This window comes from Anomaloglossus baeobatrachus, chromosome 6 (genome assembly GCF_048569485.1).
Source record: "Anomaloglossus baeobatrachus isolate aAnoBae1 chromosome 6, aAnoBae1.hap1, whole genome shotgun sequence".
Taxonomy (NCBI): Eukaryota; Metazoa; Chordata; class Amphibia; order Anura; family Aromobatidae; genus Anomaloglossus; species Anomaloglossus baeobatrachus.
The window spans coordinates 222,669,121-222,689,627 of NC_134358.1; the positions used below are offsets into that span (position 1 = coordinate 222,669,121).

General features: G+C 43.9%; 1 protein-coding gene across 2 annotated transcripts in view; it reads right to left on the bottom strand.

Moving 5' to 3' along the window:
- Positions 1-20,507, bottom strand: part of CDKAL1 (CDKAL1 threonylcarbamoyladenosine tRNA methylthiotransferase) — a 1,035,666-nt gene that overhangs the window by 806,444 nt on the left and 208,715 nt on the right. For both annotated transcript variants that reach the window (XM_075314700.1, XM_075314699.1), the window contains exon 6: positions 2,703-2,799. In XM_075314700.1, the coding sequence (XP_075170815.1) occupies positions 2,703-2,799 (97 nt within the window). The remainder of the gene's footprint in view (positions 1-2,702; positions 2,800-20,507) is intronic.

Genomic DNA, 20,507 nt, shown 5'->3' on the forward strand with positions numbered 1-20,507 from the left:
AACTTCCCGGATCGACTGGTCACTACGGATGAGACCTGGATTTATTTATATGACCCTGAAAACAAGGAGCAGTCAAAAGAGTGGCGGCACAGTGGTTCTCCTTGTAAAAAGAAGTTCAGTGCAAAAATCAGTAACTAAGGTGATGGCGTCTGTGTTCTGGGATAAGGAGGGCGTGCTGCTAATGGATTACCTTCAAAAGGGTCCCACCATCAATGCAAGGTATTACAATGAACTTTTGGACCAATTGAAGGCAGCTCTGAAGGCCAAAAGGCGCGACAAGCTGTCCAAAGGAATCTTGTTCCTGCAAGACAACGCCTCCGCTCACACTGCACAAGCGACCATGGCAAAGCTGGCAGAGCTGGGCTTCCAGCTGGTTGACCACCCACCTTATTCACCAGCACTGGCTCCCTCCAACTATCATCTGTTTCCAAACCTGAAGAAACACTTCAAGGGTATTACATTTTACACCATTTCTAATGCCATGGCTGCTACAGATGCCTGGTTTGAGGCACAACCGAAATCCTTCTTTTTGCTAGGCTTACAGAACTTGGAATACCAATGTAAGAAGTGTGTTGACATCATCCTATCTTGTTTCTTCCTGGGTAAAGCCAAAGACTTATCAGCAGCCCCTCGTATCAAGAAAAAAAACAAACATTCTCAGAATCACCGGGAAATGTTGTATGCTTCCAGAGTTATTACATCATAAAGTGACACTGGTCAGAATAAAGAAAAAATGGCCCGGTCATGAAGGCGAATACAGGCTTAAGGGTGAAGGGGTTAAGAAGTCTGAGTAAAACTAAGCACCTAGCAGTTAAAACATATTGCAAACACAAAAATGCAGCAAGAGAATACTAAAATAAAGGTTTATCTATGCATAACATACTATGCTAATTATAACATATCTATAAATCAAGCAAGAAATCTGCACAGACAGGCACGCCACATGAAAATGACCCAGGTGTACATAACATTAATGCCAAAAAGAGGCAATAATTTACACCAACTGCCCAAACAGCATATGGTAAGCGTTTCAGGGGCTGGGACTTGATTTGGCACTTACTAAAAGGAAAAATTTATATAAAGTCCATTTAAAAAAAAACGAAAAAAAACCCCTCTTTACAGCCAAGGCTTATAAATAACACTGGCGCTGTCGACAAATACGCCAGTTATTATTTTGAGTGGTAAAAACAACATGCAAGCATTTGGTGCCAGCACTGCAGAATGGTCTCGTTAATTTTTACGTGTTAGATGGAAGGAAAAGAGAAATCCTAAGCAAATCAGCTGTAAGACATTGAATGACTAGAGATATCCTTATTCGCTCAGATTGCAGAAATCTGCGCATTCATGTAAACCCTGTAAAAAAAATCCTGTGATGTGTGACAATTGAGGAAGTGCACCTATCAGGCAGCATTTATTTATACAGTATAGTTTGCTCTTACTACACATGATCACAGGACATCGGGGCTGCTGGGTCTTTCTAGACATAGAAGCGGTTTATCTCTGGAAGTTTTTAACCAGTCACACGCTCGAACACTGAATACAGTATATAGAAAATAATCAAATACTGTACGCCTATAGTGAAGAGTGAGCACTACCATGCTCGGGTGCTCGGTTCTCCTAACAAGTATTTTGACGCTTGGACGGGTTTTACTAGTTTACGGAATATAATGGAAGTCTATGGGGAACTCAAGCATTTTTCCAGAAAATGTTCCCCATAGACCTCTATTATACTCAGTAAATGAGCATACCAGGAGAAAAAGACATGAATCGCACATCCCAAAATCATACTTTGATTTAAAGCCGCTATGCAAAAATTAAATAACTGAACATGAGGTTCTTGGTTTAACATTCTGATCAGACTGTATGAAGCCCACTGCCACGTCACGGCAAAACTCTGAGTGGGTCCCTAATCTATGCCTTAAAGGTGCGGCACCGTGTGCCAACCACTGCAGCAGCAGCAATGCACCAGCAGGGCAGATGACCTGGTGCCACACAACACCCATGCTGCACGGCAGAGTCTCCATGACTCCAGGCCCCACCGCCACAAAACCACACAACAATGGCCGCCACACAGCACCAGCACTCTGTGAAAACAGCTATACACTCCCCTTCCACAAGCTTCCAGTGTGTGAACTGGGAGCAAACATGGCAGAACCCCTCTTTGCAATCTCCTGCTACTTAAAAACGCCTGTGCCAAATGGGAGGAGTGCTGATTCAAGTAAACAACGCCTGTCCAAGCGTCAAAATGCTTGTTACGAGTACCAAACACCCCAAGCATGGTAGTGCTCGATCATCACTATACGCTTGTAAAAATGTTGGAAAAAAATATCCTGCCATGAAAAGACACACGAAACGCTAATAAGATAAAAAATAGAAATTTGTACATGCTTAGCCAGTAGAAAACAGCTAAACATGGCTTAGTCACTGACTCAAACACAGGAGGTCTTGAGTCCTCAGAAGACTCTAAATCTGGCTGTTTTCTCAAACTGGAGAAAACGTCAGCATCAGAGTCTTTTATGTTGCCTATTAAACCACCTAGCAATGGTAAAACATTGTCAATTATTTTCTTCCTTGATAAAAATACAATATATCAAATCATAATTTCCATTTTAATACTTTGAAGTTTGTGCTATGAATTCATAATTCATTTAAGTAGCCAATTTTCAATGTCTTGGAATGGCCCAGAGCATAATTAATCTTACCCCAATAATACTGAGACCTTTCAGGTAGTCCTGTCTTGGTTGAGCTTGAGGAACACATCCAGCCAGGACAACTTTTTTATTCTCTTCTTGGGCTTTTCTGCAACAGAAAATTAATATAAAGCTTAAAATGATAGAATCTCAGTCTGGTGTTCATTTCATCCTGACTATACAGCCATCCCATCTTTGGCTAAAACAAACCGTTCATCAACTAAGTTTTATACTTAACATTTTCAGGTTACATCACTACAGAGTGACTATATAGCAGATTTTCTCGTTAAAAATTGATGCATATTATATTAGCAGCGCTGTGACTTAAATTTCAAGGAATATCTGCAGCAAAAATGGACCTCACTTGCACATGTATTCTACATTCAGTCCATGTAGAGGAGGTCCATATAGAGCTCTGTGGAATGGCTGCTTTGTAATATTGGGAAAATATTCATGACAAATACTGATAAACAAGCATCGCAACTGCCTTATAGAGGACCTATCATCACATCTGACATGTCAGTATTAGGAAACACTTGAATTTCATCTCTGCATTTTGCCGTTTTGAGATTATTTCTTCTGATTTAAAAATGCACAACCAGGAGATACTATTGTGTTGTCAAATGGAGAAGGATCTGCTTAATCTGTAACAAAGTGTGTATGGCTATTCCAATCATCAGTTGTCAGCTTGTTAAGAAAAATTCTAGAATGAATAACAGATGAATGATAAAATAAAGAGTTGAAGAATAGATGATCCAGAAGTATTGTTTAATAAAGTCTTTAAGTCTAAAACTGACAAGTTAAAAGAGCTGTCCAGGTCACATTTACAGGGAACCGAGCATTAGGATTTTCATATATAAAGTAAAGCCAGTGCTATACTGGCGCTAGGATGCTGAATGTAAATATACCTTTTGTTCAGAGATTGGATGTGTTATTTCAGAAATAAGTGCAAGTAAAGTTCCAGCAATGCACTGCTATCTGATTGACAGGTGCAACAGGAAGGAAATATGTAGGTCGGGTCTTGTTATCTATTCCCGCAACACTTTTCAAACTTTGATGCATGACATGTTAAGTCGCCACATATTCCCCGGCTTTATTTTTGTAACTTATGTTTGTGATGTTTAAAAAATTATCTATAAAGGAAGTTATCCAAGATTTGACAAAAAAAATTAAAAAAGAAGGATGTGGACAAAATAAGCTAAACAAAAAACTTTTAATAATGCTTATACAATCTGTCACCACTCGTGTAGTCCACTGGTCTTTGGTAAGTGTTCTGCAGTGAGGATATGGTAACCACATATATATAATTTATTGTCTAAGGACCAGGATATTCTGGAGCTCCTCATACATGTGCTTTTAAAAAGGGTCTAAAAAACCAAAAGTGCTGCAATTTTTTTCTATTGCTTTTTTTCTTTTATTTTTTATTATTAAACACAAGGTGTCCCTCATACAGTCTTAAAAAGACCTTTGAGGACTATTTTAACATATTAATACAGATTCTTTACTTCTATTTTGTTGTTGTTATTGGGGCCGCTGTATTAGCTCTACCTAGTTAAAGGGAAAGTTGAGCCTCCTGTCTGCACAACATAACAGACATGGTTTCCTAGGTTCCTGCTCTCTCCTTAAACCCAGAAATCACATGATTAATGGGATTGACAAAGAAATTAAAGCCCTTGTTCAATCATGAAGGCAGAGTTGGTAATCAATTATTCAGGCCTTCTTTGTGGTAGTCTGCTGTTTGACAGCCAGCTCCCTGACTCCACGTAATCCATGTTTACTCTTCACTGATGTTTTAAAACATCAGTGCAGAGTAAAACATGGACTGCCACTTGATATTCAAAGTCTAGTTTGGTTCAGAACTGGTTAAATAAATAATCTACTTAAAGGGCTGTCCGGTCTTAAGGCCGCTTTACATGCTATGATTATCGTGACCGATATCGCTAGCGTGGGTACCCGCCCCCATCAGTTGTGCAACATGGGCAAATCGCTGCCCGTGGCACACAACATCGCGCGGACCCGTCACACTACTTACCTGAAATGCGACGTCGCTGTGACCGGCGAACCATCTCCTTTATAAGGGGGCGGTTCGTTCAGCGTCACAGCGACGTCACAGCAGCTCAACTGAACCGCCGCCCAATAGAAGCGGAGGGGCGGAGATGAGTGGGACGAACATCACTCCCACCTCCTTCTTTCCGCATTGCGGGCGGGATGCAGGTAAGGAGAGGTTCCTCGTTCCTGTGGTGTCACACAGAGCGATGTGTGCTGCTGCAGGAACGACGAACTACATCGTTATTGCAGCAGCAACGATATTCGAGAATGGACCCCCATGTCACCGATGAGCGATTTTGCACGTTTTTGCGACAATTCAAAATCGCTCATAGGTGTCACACGCAACGGCATTGCTAAAGCGACCGGATGTGCGTCACAAATTCCGCGACCCCAACGAGATCGCTTGAGCGATGTTGCAGAGTGTAAAGCGGCCTTTAGACTACAAGTCTGCAGTCGCTGTCTGTGACTGAGATTTGTGAATGCTCAAATCATGCGCATTGCGATTTGCAATCTTCTGGCCACATTAAAACTACTCTGTATTCGGCCTCGCTCAATACACCTGCATTGAGCGCGGCTCTTCCCAGCTAGTCAGCACGGACCCGGATGTATGCAAATCACATACTCGCCCTTCAAAATGCCAAAAAATCCTCAAAGTGCGCAGTGCACACGATGTGAGGATTTACAAGTCTGCAGGCACATAAAGTGACTACAAACTTGTTGCAGGAGGCCAGACTAACCCTTTAAGGCTAAGTTCACATTTCCGCTAAAATCTATCAGTCACAATCCGCTGCTCTTGTAAACAGCGGAATCCGTTTAGCGGATTCCGCTGCTCCCATAGACTTGTATGAGCAGCGGATTGTGACTGATGATGCTGCGTTGCACCCTCCGCCCGACTGATCAGTCGTGGAACGACTGACCGCCGGGCGGGAGGAACGCAGCATGTAACGTTTTTTGAGCAGCGAGATCCGTCGGATTTCGCTGCGCATGCTCTCTGGCTCCCTGCACACGTCACCAGCTTTGGTTGGTTACCCGATATTTACCCTGGTTACGGTGCAAGGAGCCAGCGCTAAGCGGTGTAGGCCCGTAACCAAGGTAAATATCGGGTAACCAAGGTAAACATCGGGTGCTTTGCTGTTACCCGATATTTAGGCTGGTTACGTGTGCAGGGAGGCCGACACTTCCCAGCTCGGCCCCGCCCCCTCCCGCACTCCGCACATGTATGTACACACACACACACACACACACACCTGTCCCCAGCCATGCAGACAAGCACTGCCACTGACACCCTCGTCTGGCCCCGCCCCCTGCTCGGCTCCGCCCCCTCCCGCACTTTGCATGTGCACACACACACATACATACATACATACATACATACATACATGCACATACACACTCACTCACTCACACATACACTCACCTGTCCCCAGCCATGCAGACCGCAGCACTTCTACTGACATCCTCAGCGCCTGGCCCCGCCCCCTGCTCGGCTCCGCCCCCTCCCGCACTTTGCATGTGCACACACATACATACATACATACATACATACATGCACATACACACACTTACTCACTCACAGATACACTCACCTGTCCCCAGCCATGCAGACCGCAGCACTTCCACTGACATCCTCAGCGCCTGGCCCCGCCCCCCGCTCGGCTCCGCCCCCTCCCGCACTTTGCATGTGCACACACATACATACATACATACATACATGCACATACACACACTCACTCACTCACAGATACACTCACCTGTCCTCAGCCATGCAGACCGCAGCACTTCCACTGACATCCTCAGCGCCTGGCCCCGCCCCCCGCTCGGCTCTGCCCCCGAACTCCGCCCCCCGCACACAACGGAATCCGACAAAGAATTCTGTTCTTTGTCATCCGTTGTACAGCGTTGAACAGCGCATCAGTCACATGCGTCAAGCGACGCATGTGACTGATACAAATCAACGGAAATGTGAACTTAGCCTTAAATAAAAAAAAAAGTATGGTAAATATTTACAAAGTAACAACTTTCAGTGTACACTTTGTAAAAAATAAAATTGGTCTACTCCTCTATCAGCATAGTAGGCATATGACTATACCCATCCCTAAACTCATATCTATCCATGCCTCCCTCTGTATTACAGCTCATCATTGAGGTGGGAGGTGTATCTGTCTCCATAGTATCATCCAAGAGGAGAGGAGCTTGAGAGGAGTCGATAACCACTCTGCAAATAATGCAACAAAGCACTAGATACATCCCAGTACAAACCGTCCTGCTGTCTGCTTATACACAGGCTACGGATAAAGAGATCATTCATGTCCCCAATGATGCCACAAGAACTATCTGGATGCTGTGAGAAAGGTGACCCCATTGGGAAAGTACACAAAGAATTCAGTCTCCTCACGCCACCAACAGAGGCACGTTCAAAATATTGCTGCCGATTATAACTCCCCTTGCCAATTGTTTAGAGATCGGTGTGGCAACAAGATAAATGGAAATGTAAAAGCAAAAAATAAAAAAGGAAGATTCTTTATTAAGCATCCCGTGCGCTAACTGATTAGGCCGTCCAGTGAATGCTAGTTACATTTATTAGAAAGCAGGACAACCCAACATCTAGCCTGACGATAAGGGGATGTTACACGTCCTGCTGCTGTCGGTTTTTTTCTCAGACACCACATGGACCCATAGAATTTCATTGTTCCATGGACAAACCAGCTTTAAAAACGGATTAGTGTGTCCGATCTGCGAGGCTCAGAGCGCATTTTCTGGATCAGAATCGGCCATTAAAGTCTATGGGGATCTGTATAATAGGGATGAAACACAGAAGACAGACTTTGGACTTTATAGTAGTTCCATCCAAGTCTTTTTCCATTTTTAACGAATACATTATTAGGAGTGAATGAATAACGAAAATTCAGCCAGTCTACCTGCTTCAAAGAAAAAAAAAAGAATAAGAAAAGAAGGGATGCAACAAGGATGACACCTGAGAGAAAAAAAAAATTGGTCCAATTCTCTCAGATGGTCACATTCACACGGATGTTGGCACGTAACCTTAGATAGTGTTTATCCATCGGCAGGTATTCCTCCTGGCGCCACATGCACATGAGCACTCGCTTTGGCTGAGCATGGATGTGTTTTCAATGGGTAAAGGAGAGTAAAGTGGCCCTAAGGCTGCTTTCACACATCTGGTTTTTGGAGTGCGGCACAATACGGCACTTTGCAGAAAAAACGCAACCGTTTTTTTTCCCGCCGGTTGCGTTTTTTCCGCATAGACTTGCATTAGCGCCGTATTGTGCCGCATGGCCTTGCGTTGGCTCCGGTTTTTGCCGGATGCAGCATATTTAGCCCATGCGGCGCCCGGATGGAACGCTGCCTGTCACGTTTTTTTGTGCGGCACGATTTACAATGCAAGCCTATGGACGTCTGATGCGGCGTCCTGCGGCAAAAAAACGCATCCGGCCGCCGCATGCGGTTTTTTGCACTGCGCATGCTCAGTATCAAGCCACATTCGTCAAAAAACGGACGGGCCGCATGGAAAAACTTATGGAACGGATCAGTTTTTTTCGCCGCATCCGTTGCATAGGTTTTTGAGCCGGATTGAGCTGCACTGCAAAAACCGGATGTGTGAAAACAGCCTAAAAGGTGGCTTTACACACTGCAACATCGCAAACGACATCGCTGTAACGTCACCGGTTTTGTGACGTTACAGCGACATCCCCAGCGACATTGCAGTGTGTGAAACCTATCAGCGACCTGGCCCCTGCTGTGAAGTTGCTGATCGCTACAAATCGTTCAGGACCATTCCTAGGTCCTTTGTTTCCCGCTGTGCAGCAAGCATCGCTAGAAAGTTTCAGTGTGTAAAGGGGACTTTACAGCGACTTCCCTTTCAAATAGCAGCTTTGACATGTCCCCAACAACCAGCTAGGTCGCTCTGCAGGATCGCTGTTGCGTCGTTGGCCAGGTTTGCCTGTTTGACAGCTCACCAGAGACTTTGTAGCGATCTCGGCTAGGTTGAGATCGCAGGTTGGATCGCTAGAAAGTCTCAGTGTGTAAACCCAGCTTAAGTCAGCCATTGTGACAGTTTATCTCCAGAAAGAACAAAAGGACCAAGTATTGTAAAGTAACATGTCTGATCCTTATCATCGAACACTCAGGAGACATTAATTTAATGTGTATAGGGGCCTTTGTTGAAGTAACAACCACAATAATTATTGGACAGAGACTATCTCAGTAAGACAAGTCACAAATGATATATCAGTCTGATAAAACATCATGTTTGCTAGCTCGGGTCACTATGAACCAGGCAGAAGTGGCCAGTTCACACCTGTGTACAAAACTAACTTTCCCAGGTCAGACTGTCTCTACTGTCAAGGTGTGTAGAAAATAATGAGCAGATCCACGTAGTCTACACAAAGTAAACGTTTGCAAAACTCTTCATGAATATCTGCATGGACTAAGTATCAATAACCAATAAAAAATGAGGAGGCATGTCTTAATCTGGTCTCAATTGCATGCCACAGTAGCCCATTGAAGATGGACAGCTCATGAACTGTACCCAAATAATTGCCTGGAGACACGTGGGTACCCCACCTCTTGGACCTCTTGTTTTTCTTTTATAGAAAAAGTGAAAAGTGGGGGACACACAAATGATAAAGGTTTCACATAAAGAAAAAAAGCCTGATGAAAAACAGACTATTACAGAAACAATTCATGTTTTCATGGCTGCAGAACATACTTGAATGTATAATTACAGTTGTGCTCAAAAGTTTACATACCCCGGCAGATTTTTTGCTTTCTTGGCCTTTTTTCAGAGAAGATATGAATGATAACACAAAATCTTTTTTCCCACTCATGGTTAGTGGTTGGGTGAAGCCATTTATTCTCAAACAGCTGCGTTTTCTCTTTTTAACCCCTTCACGACCGGCCGATTTTTCGCTTTCCGTTTTTTTTTTCGCCATTCTTTTTCTGAGAGACGTAACTTTTTTATTTTTCAGTCAATATGGTCATGTGAGGGCTCATTTTTTGCGGAACGAGCTGTACCTTTAAAAATGAAACCATCAGTTTTACCATATAGTGTACTAGAAAACGGCAAAAAAATTCCAAATGCTGAAAAATTGCAAAAAAAGTGCGATAGCACTATGGTTTTTGAGATATTTTATTCACTGTGTTCACTATATGGTAAAACTGATGTGTGGGTGTGATGCCTCAGGTCAGTGCGAGTTCGTAGACACCAAACATGTATAGGTTTACTTTTATATAAGGGGTTAAAAAAAAAATCGGAAGTTTGTCTGAAAAAAGTGGCGCACGTTTTACGCCATATTCCGTGACCCGTAGCGTTCTCATTTTTCGGGATCTATGGCTCAATGACGGCTTATTTTTTGCGTCTCGAGCTGACGTTTTTAACGGTACCATTTTTGCGCAGATGCTACGTTCTGATCGCCTCTTATTGCATTTTGCGCAAAAGTTGTGGCACCAAAAAACCATCGTTTTGTCGTTTGTAATTTTTTGCCGCTACGCCGTATACTGATGAGATTAACTGATTTTATATTTTGATAGATCGGGCGTTTCTGAACGCGGCGATACCAAATGTGTGTATATTTTTTATTTTTTTAACCCTTTAATTTTCAATGGGGCGAATGGGGGGTGATTTGAACTTTTAGGTTTTTTTAATTTTTTTAATTTAAAACTTTTTTTTTTTAACTTTTTTTTTATTTTACTAGTCCCCCTAGGGGGCTATTGCGATCAGCATTCCGATCGCTCTGCAGTATCTGCTGATCACAGCTACACTGCTGTAAACAGCAGATACGCTGTCTTTCTCTTTTGCTGTGTCCCCGGCACAGCGAAAGTGAAAGCAAGTCAGGTGTAGTACAGGAGTCATCACATGACCCTGTGCTACCATGACAACTATCGGGAGTCACGTGATCGTGTCACGTGACTTCCGGGATCGGGCGGTAAGTAAAACTTTACCGCGATCGCGCTTATAATGGCGCTGTCACATATTGACAGCGCCATATAAGGGGTTAATCGGCACGAGCAGATAACGATTCTGCTCGTGCCTAGCAGGCACACATCTCAGCTGTGAAAATCAGCTGAGATGTGCACCGATCGCGGCATGCTGCCGCCGGCAGACCGCGGGCAGTAAGGTTATGTCATTTAGGACGTAATTTTACTGCCCGCGGTCGTTAAGGGGTTAAATCATGATGACAACCAAAAACAACCAAATGACCCTAATCAAATGTTTACATAGCCTGGCAATTTTGGCCTGCTAACATGCACAGAAGTTAACACAAATGGTTTGAATGGCTAATAAAGGTAACATCCTCACTTGTGACCTGTTTGCTTGTAATCAGTGTGTGTGCATAAAAGCTGCGTGAGTTTCTGGGATCCAGACAGACTCTTGCATCTTTCATCCATCTACTGACGTTTCTGGATTGTAAGTCATGGGGAAAGTAAAAGAATTGTCAATGGAACTACGGGAAAAGATCATTGAACTGTATAAAACAGGAAAGGGATACAAAAGAAATCCAAGGAACTGATAATTGCAGTCAGCAGTGTTCAAACAGTGATTAACAAATGGAAAATCAGGGGCTCTGTAAAAACTAAACCCCAGTCAGGTAGACCAGGGGTCAGGAACCTTTTTGGCTAAGAGAGCCGTAAACGCCACATATTTTGAAATATAATTCCGCGAGAGCCGTACAATATGTTTAAAGGGCCATATATTTTAGTACACATGCACAGGAGATACACACACAAGCCATACACAGCACTCAACATGCCGTATACACAGTACATAAGGAGAAGAAAAAAAGCTCTGCAGGTAAACATATGCACACCAGGAATTAGATATACCAATAAACCTCACAATATGAAACTTTATTAAGTGCGAAACACAACAAACACAGCACACATACACACGCCGAATACACAGCACACGCACGCGCCGTATACACAGCACACGCACGCGCCGTATACACAGCACACGCACGCGCCGTATACACAGCACACGCACGCGCCGTATACACAGCACACGCACGCGCCGTATACACAGCACACGCACGCGCCGTATGCACAGCACACACAGATATAAGTACCTGCTGCTTAGTTGCCCTGTAAGATCAGGTGCAGCACAAGTGATGGATGCAGCAGTTCAAGGGCTGGCTTCATTCTCCTCTTTTCTCTCCAAGAAAAGACCTTATATACCTGAGCAGCAGAGCACAGAACTGGAGGGTGAGAGGCAGAATGCACGGCACTATACAGGCCCCTGCCCCATCACTCTGCTTCTATCTGCAATTTCACAGGGGAGCATGTAGGAGCCGGAGGGAGGAAGTCCCACCCCCAGTGCTGTCTGCCGGCAATAGACAAGATCAGCGGCTGCCCGAGCACTGCAGCCTCCGGGAATCTGCCCCAGTGCCCCGGGGGCCGCAGAAAAGGTCATCGCGGGCTGGATGTTCCCCACCCCTGCCTTAAAGGGACGGCAGGCACAGTTTCCTGCCGAGGACTGCGGTCCCCGGAACTCAGCCCAGGGACAGCAGAACTGAAGGCGAGTGGCCAAAATGCCGCCCCCCTGACATGTGCCGCCCGGGGCGGACTGCCCCCTCCGCCCCCCCTTTGCTACGCCACTGCAGACCTGCGGGAGAGGCGGGGGACGGCGGCCCCCCCACCCCTCTACCGGCCAGCCCACCGGGAGAAGTCCCGCCCCTCCCGCCTGTCAGTCCGGGCCTGATCAGCGTGCACCGCGGCCTGATGGAGCGCGGTGCATGCATCCTTCCCATAGACAGGTAGGAGCCCTGTCTGCGAGCCAGATACGGCCATCAAAAGAGCCATATCTGGCTCGCGAGCCATAGGTTCCCGACCCCTGAGGTAGACCAACAAAAATTTCAGCGAAAAACCCACAAATAACATCAGCTGAAATCCAGGACTCACTGAAAACTAGCGGTGTGGCTGTTTCAAGATGCACAATAAGTAGGCACTTGAAGAAAAATGGGCTGCATGGTCGAGTCACCAGAAGAAAGCCATTACTGTGCAAATGCCACAAAGTATCTTGCCTACAATATGCCAAGCAGCACAGAGATAAGCCTCCAAACTTCTGGAAGAAGGTCATTTGGAGTGATGAGACCAAAATCGAACTTTTTGGCAACGACCATAAACGTTACATTTGGAAAGGTGTCAACAAGGCCTATGTTGAAAGGAACACCATTTCTACTATAAAGCACGGAGGTGGATCACTGATGATGTGGGGATGTGTGAGCTACAAAAGGCACAGGAAACTTGGTCAAAGTTGAGGAAAGATGAATGCAGCATGTATCAGCAAATACTGGAGGCAAATTTGCACTCATGAGCCCAGAAGCTGCGCATGTGACGTACTTGGACGTTCCAACATGACAGCAATCCAAAACACAAGGCCACGTCGACCTTTCATTGGCTAAAGCAGAACAAAGTGAAGGTTCTGAAGTGGCCATCTCAGCATCCTGACCTCAATATCATTGAGCCACTCTGGGGAGAACTCAAGCGTGCAGTTCACACAAGAAAGCCCAGGAATTTACAGGAACTGGAGGCTTTTTGCCAAGAAGAATGGGCAGCTTTCCCATCTGAGAAAATAAAGAGCCTCATCCACAACTAACACAAAACACTTCAAACTGTCATTGATGTTAGAGGGGGCAATACACACTATTAAGAACTGGGGTATGTGATCTTTGATCGGGGTCATTAGGATGTTTTTGGTTGTCATCATTTAAAAAGAGAAAACACAGTAGTTTGACAATAAATAGCTTCACCCAACCACTAACCATGAGTGGAAGAAAAGTTATTGTATTATCAGTCATATTCTCTACAAAAAAACCTGCAGGGGTATGTAAACTTTTGAACACAACTGTAAGTCTCAGGACAGATCTGTACAGACCCTTGACCTGGAACCTTATGAAGAGCCTTTGGGATGAAATGGAAAGTCAACTGCCCGATAAAGTTCTGAACTCTATATACATCAAATTACACAATCATGGGTATTACTATAAAGCACACACGGATGTTATGTTCCCATAACCACATGGGGGGAGAGAATTTATGAAATAGTGTATACGGCATGTGCAATAAAACTATGTACTAAAATGTGTGACTTTATCTCTAGTGCCACTTTTTATTGCAAACGTAGCATGAGGAGTAGGCAGCAGGGTGCCCCATAGGAGCAGTTGTGCTCAATAACGTATTATGATACCAACAGCTACCTTTAAAGTTTCTTACATAACTCTACAGTTATAGAGGGATCCACCTAATAACAAATGTAGCTTATTTAATAATAATTTGCAGGGAATACAATGTCCATGGACTTGCATCGTCTTTTCACTACACGTTAGAGCAGACAAGACGCACTTGTAATAGCGCACTAAAGCCAAAGTGATGGGGAGACTATTACAACATCGCCACCTAGTGGACACACAGAGAATGAAACCGTTCTCTGCCAAAAGGTTCAGTTCTTCACAATCATATCACTTGGGTTCACTTTAGGCCACTGTTAAAATTTATTATGCATTAAAGTACTACATAAAATAAGCCATTATGTCTAGTTTTATTAAAGGAAACAAAACAAATACATGGATTGTAGCCAGAATGAAAGGAACTTGAAGCACTACTCAGACTATTGCAGTTCATGTCTGGGATCTGTTTCTAAAACTGGTCAACTATCTAAAACATCTGAAGAAAAAGCACAAGTTGTACAGGATCAAGATGCTCAGAATTGTCCTTACACCCTAATCATCTAGTGTTGTAAATTACACAATGTTTAGGTCATGAAAATTTGCTTTGTAAAGCAAAGCCTTATAAATTACTGTACAGAAGTCTGACATAACACAAAAAAAAAGAAACACACAAAGTGTCATCTGTTGGACGGAAATGACTAATTCAGAAAATATAAGGCTCTACTCACACCACTACTTTCAGTAAACATATTCAGAATGGTTTCAATAGAGCCTTATCTATGGTTTGTCCTTAAAAATGGATCTCAGCACATACATTAAAGGTGTCCATAGGGCCCCGGTGATCCACCATGTGCCTTAAGTGTGTCCCCCTGGCATGGAGGGGTGCATCAAGTCCAGATTAGAGATGAGCAAACCCCGTGTAAGTTCACCCGGACTTTTGAAAGAGTTTGATTTGAGATCTGGACTTGAACTGAACCCCACCGGAAGTCACAAATTGGGCAGTCCAGGTCTCCACCCATATGCAACCAGCCATAACCAGAACATTTCCAGGGTCAGGTGGGCAGGGTTTTTAATACCGTATTTTTTGTGTTATAAGACGCATTGGATTATAAAATGCACGCCAAATTCAGTGCAACAAAAGGTGAAAAAAAAAAATGGGGTCAGTCTTGTAACCCGGTGGTCTCTTACAAGAGGGGACAGTAGCGGTGGTGCAGCGGCGGAGGCTGGGGCTGCGGCGGAGGCTACGGCAGAGGCTCCGGCAGAAGCTGGGGCGGAGACTGGGGCTGTGGTGGAGACTGGGGCTCAAGCTGCAAAGGAGTCTGAGGCAGCTGTGCTTGGGCTCGGGAAGCGGCGGCTGCTGCTGCGGTGGAGGCTGGGGCTCGGGCTGTGGCTGGTGCTGCCGTGCTGGGGCAGCTGCGCTGGAGCTCGGGCTGCGGTGGCTGTTGCTGAGCCTGCAGACGGCGAGGGCTTTAAAGAAATGGCACCCGGAGTCAGCACAGATTGAGCTCTAGGCTCATTGGCAAGCCAAGATCTTACCTGCGCAAGCGCCACCTCCGGGCACCATTTTCCTGAAGTCCGTTGGAGGGAGATCAATGGTCAGGAGGTAGCGCCTGAGCAGATGAGAGCTTGAGCCAAGAGATCCAACTGCGCACGCGCCGACTCCAGGCAGCATTATTTGAAGTCCTCACCGCCCGATCCGCAGCGCCAGTAAAGCCACCGGAGATCCTGCACAGAAGCCCCTGCACCAGCCACCGGAGACCACGCGCAGACCCCGCACAGCTGCTGTAGCAGCCGGCGACCCCACACAGCCGACCCAGTACCAGCCTCCGTAGACCACACACCAGCCCAGCCACCGCTGTCCATGCACAGCCGCCGTAGCATTCATCCGGCCCCTTGCGACCCCTTTCCACCACCCCGGTAAGCTACATTCAGATTCTAAGACGCACCCCTCACTTTCCTCCCAAATTTTTATTAGGAAAATTAGGTCTTATAATCCAAAAATATGGTAATTTTTTTTTTCTTTTTTCTGGACAATACATCTGATTATGCTGTTGTTACCCACAGTGTGAGCAGATCAAACAGATTCTGCAGCATTTCTGTACCTTTTTGGTAAATTACGTTAGTTGCATTTTTTCATTGCATTTTAGATTACACTTTTTTCCGTGTGGCTTTTATTACGTGTTTGACACGAAAACGTTTATATTTTTTGTTATAGAGTGGAACCTCGGTTTACGAGTAACTTGGTGTGTGAGTATTTCGCTATACAAGCAAAGCTTGCTGTAAATTTGTAACTCAGTTTACAAGTAAGCTTTGCTGTATGAGCAAAAGCTCACCGCACACACTTCTGGTTCCGTACTTTCACCGCGCTCTTGCAGGCCGCACAAATACGCACAAACACAAATAAACACGTACAAACACACATATTATGCTCACCTTACCGTCCGTTCCATCGCCGGCCTCCTGGTTCTTGTAGTCCACCGGTACAGGATGTATATCGGGTAACCATCGCAACAATGGAGGAACTTCCGCTGTCAGCCGCTACTCAAAGGCAGCGCACTGACCAATCAGAGGCAAGCGGATCCTGCCTTTGACGTCAGCGCTCTGGCAGTGGAAGCTCCGGCATCGGTCGCAATGGTTACCGATACACATCCTGTAGCGGCGAACTACAACGGCGATGGAACAGAAGGTAAGGTGAGCATAATATGTGTGCGTGCGGGGAATGGCACAATAGGGACCAGGATGGGACATTGCATAAGTTGGGGAACAAATTGTCTGAGCTTGCATTATTTCCTATGGGAAATCTTGCATTGTTAGACGAGTAACTTGGTTTACAAGCACAGTCCCAGAACGGATGGTTCTCGTAATCCAAGGTTCCACTGTATCTTGTTTTAAATAAAGTTGCTCTGCTTTTGACACTTTCTGGTATTTGGGGTCAACAAACTTTACTGATAAAGTTATAAGGATAAGAGGCAATTTTATCTGCAGGTTTTCTGCCTCTAATGCAGTTCTGTGGGGAAAATATGCACACAAAATGCAGCATACTTGCATGAGACAATGACGTTGCGGATTTTAAAAACTTTGCTGGAACTGTAACATGCTGCGTTTTTTGGTGCAGCGAAACTACGCATGAAAAACTCATCCTTTAAGCTTAACCTCAGGAAAACCAAGCTGCCATTGCACAATCGAGATTTTCAATAATAACGCAACAGTTTTTGCTAACAATTTGTAAGAGGAGTCTCCCGTTTTGTATCATACTGTAAAGTCATGGATCAAATCAGCAAAGCGATGATAACCTGGAAGCCGCTGTGCTATGGATACAGATCTACATCAAGGCTGCAAACCATTACTGTGGGAAGACATAATACACACTGTATGCAAGTACAGAAAGAAGAAAAATGTGAATTACATCACATCCCTAATTATCCAGGATCTAGAAGGGACTGTCCCCTGGTCCACATTTTCAGTCCTGTGACCCATAAATAATAAGGCAAAACTGCCCCCTAAAAGGGATCACCAGAAGGATAATATGTAGCAGCAGAGCATGGGACAGAGCACACGACTGTGAGGAGAATGACAGCAGCCATGTTTACTTTCTAAAAACCTGATTCCTTCGCCTTAGTAGAAACATTGCAAAATAGAGGAAGTGCTGTGCTCACATGTTTCTCCTATAAACACAAAAACAGTAGGAACCTGGCGTATTACTTTCATGCAGCATCCTTCTGACACGTTTCTGCACAGACTGGAGTTACAGAATAACCTTCCACATCAAGACACTTCTCATTTTTCTGTTTATTGTGACCATACTTCCTCCTTTAAGGAAAGAAATGATAGACAAATGCACACAGGCAAAGGTGGCACAGAAGGTAAAAGCTGAAGGGGTCACCTTGCAATCACTGAGCAGTTATTTCATTCTTATGATTGGCGGGGGGTACAGTTTATGACCTGCACTGATCAACTCATGACAAGTCCTACATACATGTCCTCTAAGAGGAGCCTTCTCTTCTTCTAAACACAATGAACTTCTGCTAAACAGAATAATGTCTATGTCCTCCACAATGGGCCAAGCTGTAGGACAACCTTTGTGAGAGCCATTATATAGTTGACATACTGTATGTAGGCATGCAATATGGACACGTGGCTTACATTTCTGTTCGGCATATAGACATCATAGAAGGTGGTGGGCTGCTGGACTCAAGGAGGAGGGTCCTAGAACTATTGTGAAGCAGTTTATCAGAATGGACACAACTACTCATTCCCAGCAAAGTCTGCTAAAACATTATCCTCACCTAAATCAGGTATTTTCCAGACGTTTCAAGAGTTGGGCATGGAAACCTTCTGATTAAATAAACGGTGTGTGATGAGAAAACCACTTTTCAAAAAACAACACGTCAACAATGGGTTTATGTTAAACTAGTTAATGCAACCATAGTCTATGAGCGGGTGGTATATTATAATAGGGGGTGCCCGGGAAAATGTAACAAAATCTGGGGTTTGTGGAATTCTTCTCCAGACACACTTGCGGAGGTCTGAGGGAGATTATGTGGATAATGGTGGTTCCCGTTAGATGTTGGGATATGAAACACCTGTCCAATGGTATATCGAGATATAATAATGCAATGTGGCTGTTGTTCTTTCTTTCTTCCTTTTTCTATTCCTCTTTCTATCTTGTTTTCAAAATATGGTCATGCTGATAGTTAGAGCTGTTCTTATGCTCAATATAAAATTAGATATATATGCAAATGATAAGAAGTATGGATAATAACATTGTTCTATCTTAAGTGCTAAAGATATTATGGTCTTTATATGACTGTTCATTGTTATATTCAAATATTACTATCTATATACTGAGCTATCTTTATATGGCAAATGTCAGTTGTACCATGTTGGAAATTGTTAATAAAACGAAGTTAACAAAATGGGTTTATGGGCATTTTTGTCTGCCAATTCCGAAATATCTTCACTACGATTGTTAAATTCAATTACCATATTTCCCCATTTTCAATGTCTAGAAAGAACACTCAAAAAGAGATCTGCCCCCTTCACCCCCCCAAAAATAAATCAAATCAATGACGTACTATCAGAGTTATCTATGGCAAGTGTGGTCCTCCACATGAAAGTGCAGTGGCCATTATCCAAAGAAGCAGAGAGAGGTCCAGAATTGCAATAGCATCACTATCATTTCTAAGGAAAACTTTATTTTAACTAAGTGAAGACTGGGATCAGTCAGATATTACATTAGATACAAAGAGGAAACAATTCAAAAACAATCTGAAGAAGTTTTGAGCAGAATACGTCAGCTAAAAACAAATCAAACATTAGACATACCCCAATTTTAAAGGATAGAAAGAGACACGGAAAATGACCCTGCATATGAAGCAGCTATCGGCTGACAGCCATCTCTACTGGCCTCCCCAAACATTCGGCTCAATAGATATTAAAAATGTTGTAAATTGGGAACGCAGAGAAAGCCTGGGTCTGACTGCACTAGCAGTGCTTATCTCCTGGAGAAGACAAACACACCCAAAGCGACTGTACATGTTTAACAGCAAGGACAAAATAACCTAAACTCTTTAAAAAAAACATCAACAGTTCCCACTGGGAGCAGCTCTGGAGATAAACTGCCCCACAAAATAATAGTCCTTATGGTAAAGACAACTTGTCTCCTATGGAGATTGATCATTTCTTTTAATCAGCCAGAGGGAGTGCCCACCAGGGCTGTGGAGTCGGAGCTCATTTTGGTGGAGTCGGAGTTAGTATAAAATGCACCGACTCCTAAAATATATAAATTGGGGACAGTTGTGCAATGCAGAGTGTGATGAAAATTTTTTCATATGAATTTGGGAAACTTATGAAATGTCCTATAAATGTCTGTTCTATTCCTGATCTAAGGCTACATTCACACACAGCGTTTTTGCTGCGTTTTTGAGGATACGTTTTTCGGCTGCAAAAGCAGATCAGCTTTTTAAAAAACCGCATCACCTGAAAGGTTTCTGAGCTTATAGATAATGCTTTCAATAGCAAAAGCAGATTAGAAAACCACCACAAACTGACTGCTCATTCTTTGTGAGGATCCTGACAAAACGCTGTGTCTGAATGTCCTATCTTTCACCCATTGCCTTTGCTGGATCCCGGAGTCATTGCATTTCACAGAATTATTTTGCCATCAATGTTCGATATGTTTGTAACAAGAAAGAAATTGTTAGTAAGACACTGGCAGTAAAAGTTACTAAAGCTCATCACATCAGCCAGTTTCTCCAGGCCTTAGTGGACAAAGGTCTGCAAGATTAGGAACGCAAAAAAGAACAGGTTCTTGCCATTGTAACGAACAATGCTTCAAACATAAGTACAATTAAACTGATGAATGAGAGTAATGAACAACAGCTAGAAGAAAACTAGGGATTTAGTATGTTAGAGATGGAACCACAGTGCTGTTCATGTAACGGAGTAGCAAACAGATATTACAACAGAAGAACAGCAATATGATACTTTAGGATTAGATGATCTTGTTGAAGCTGCTTCAAAACACTTTCCTATTCCTCACATGCGCTGTGTTGTGCACACCCTGCAGCTGGCAATAAGAGATAAG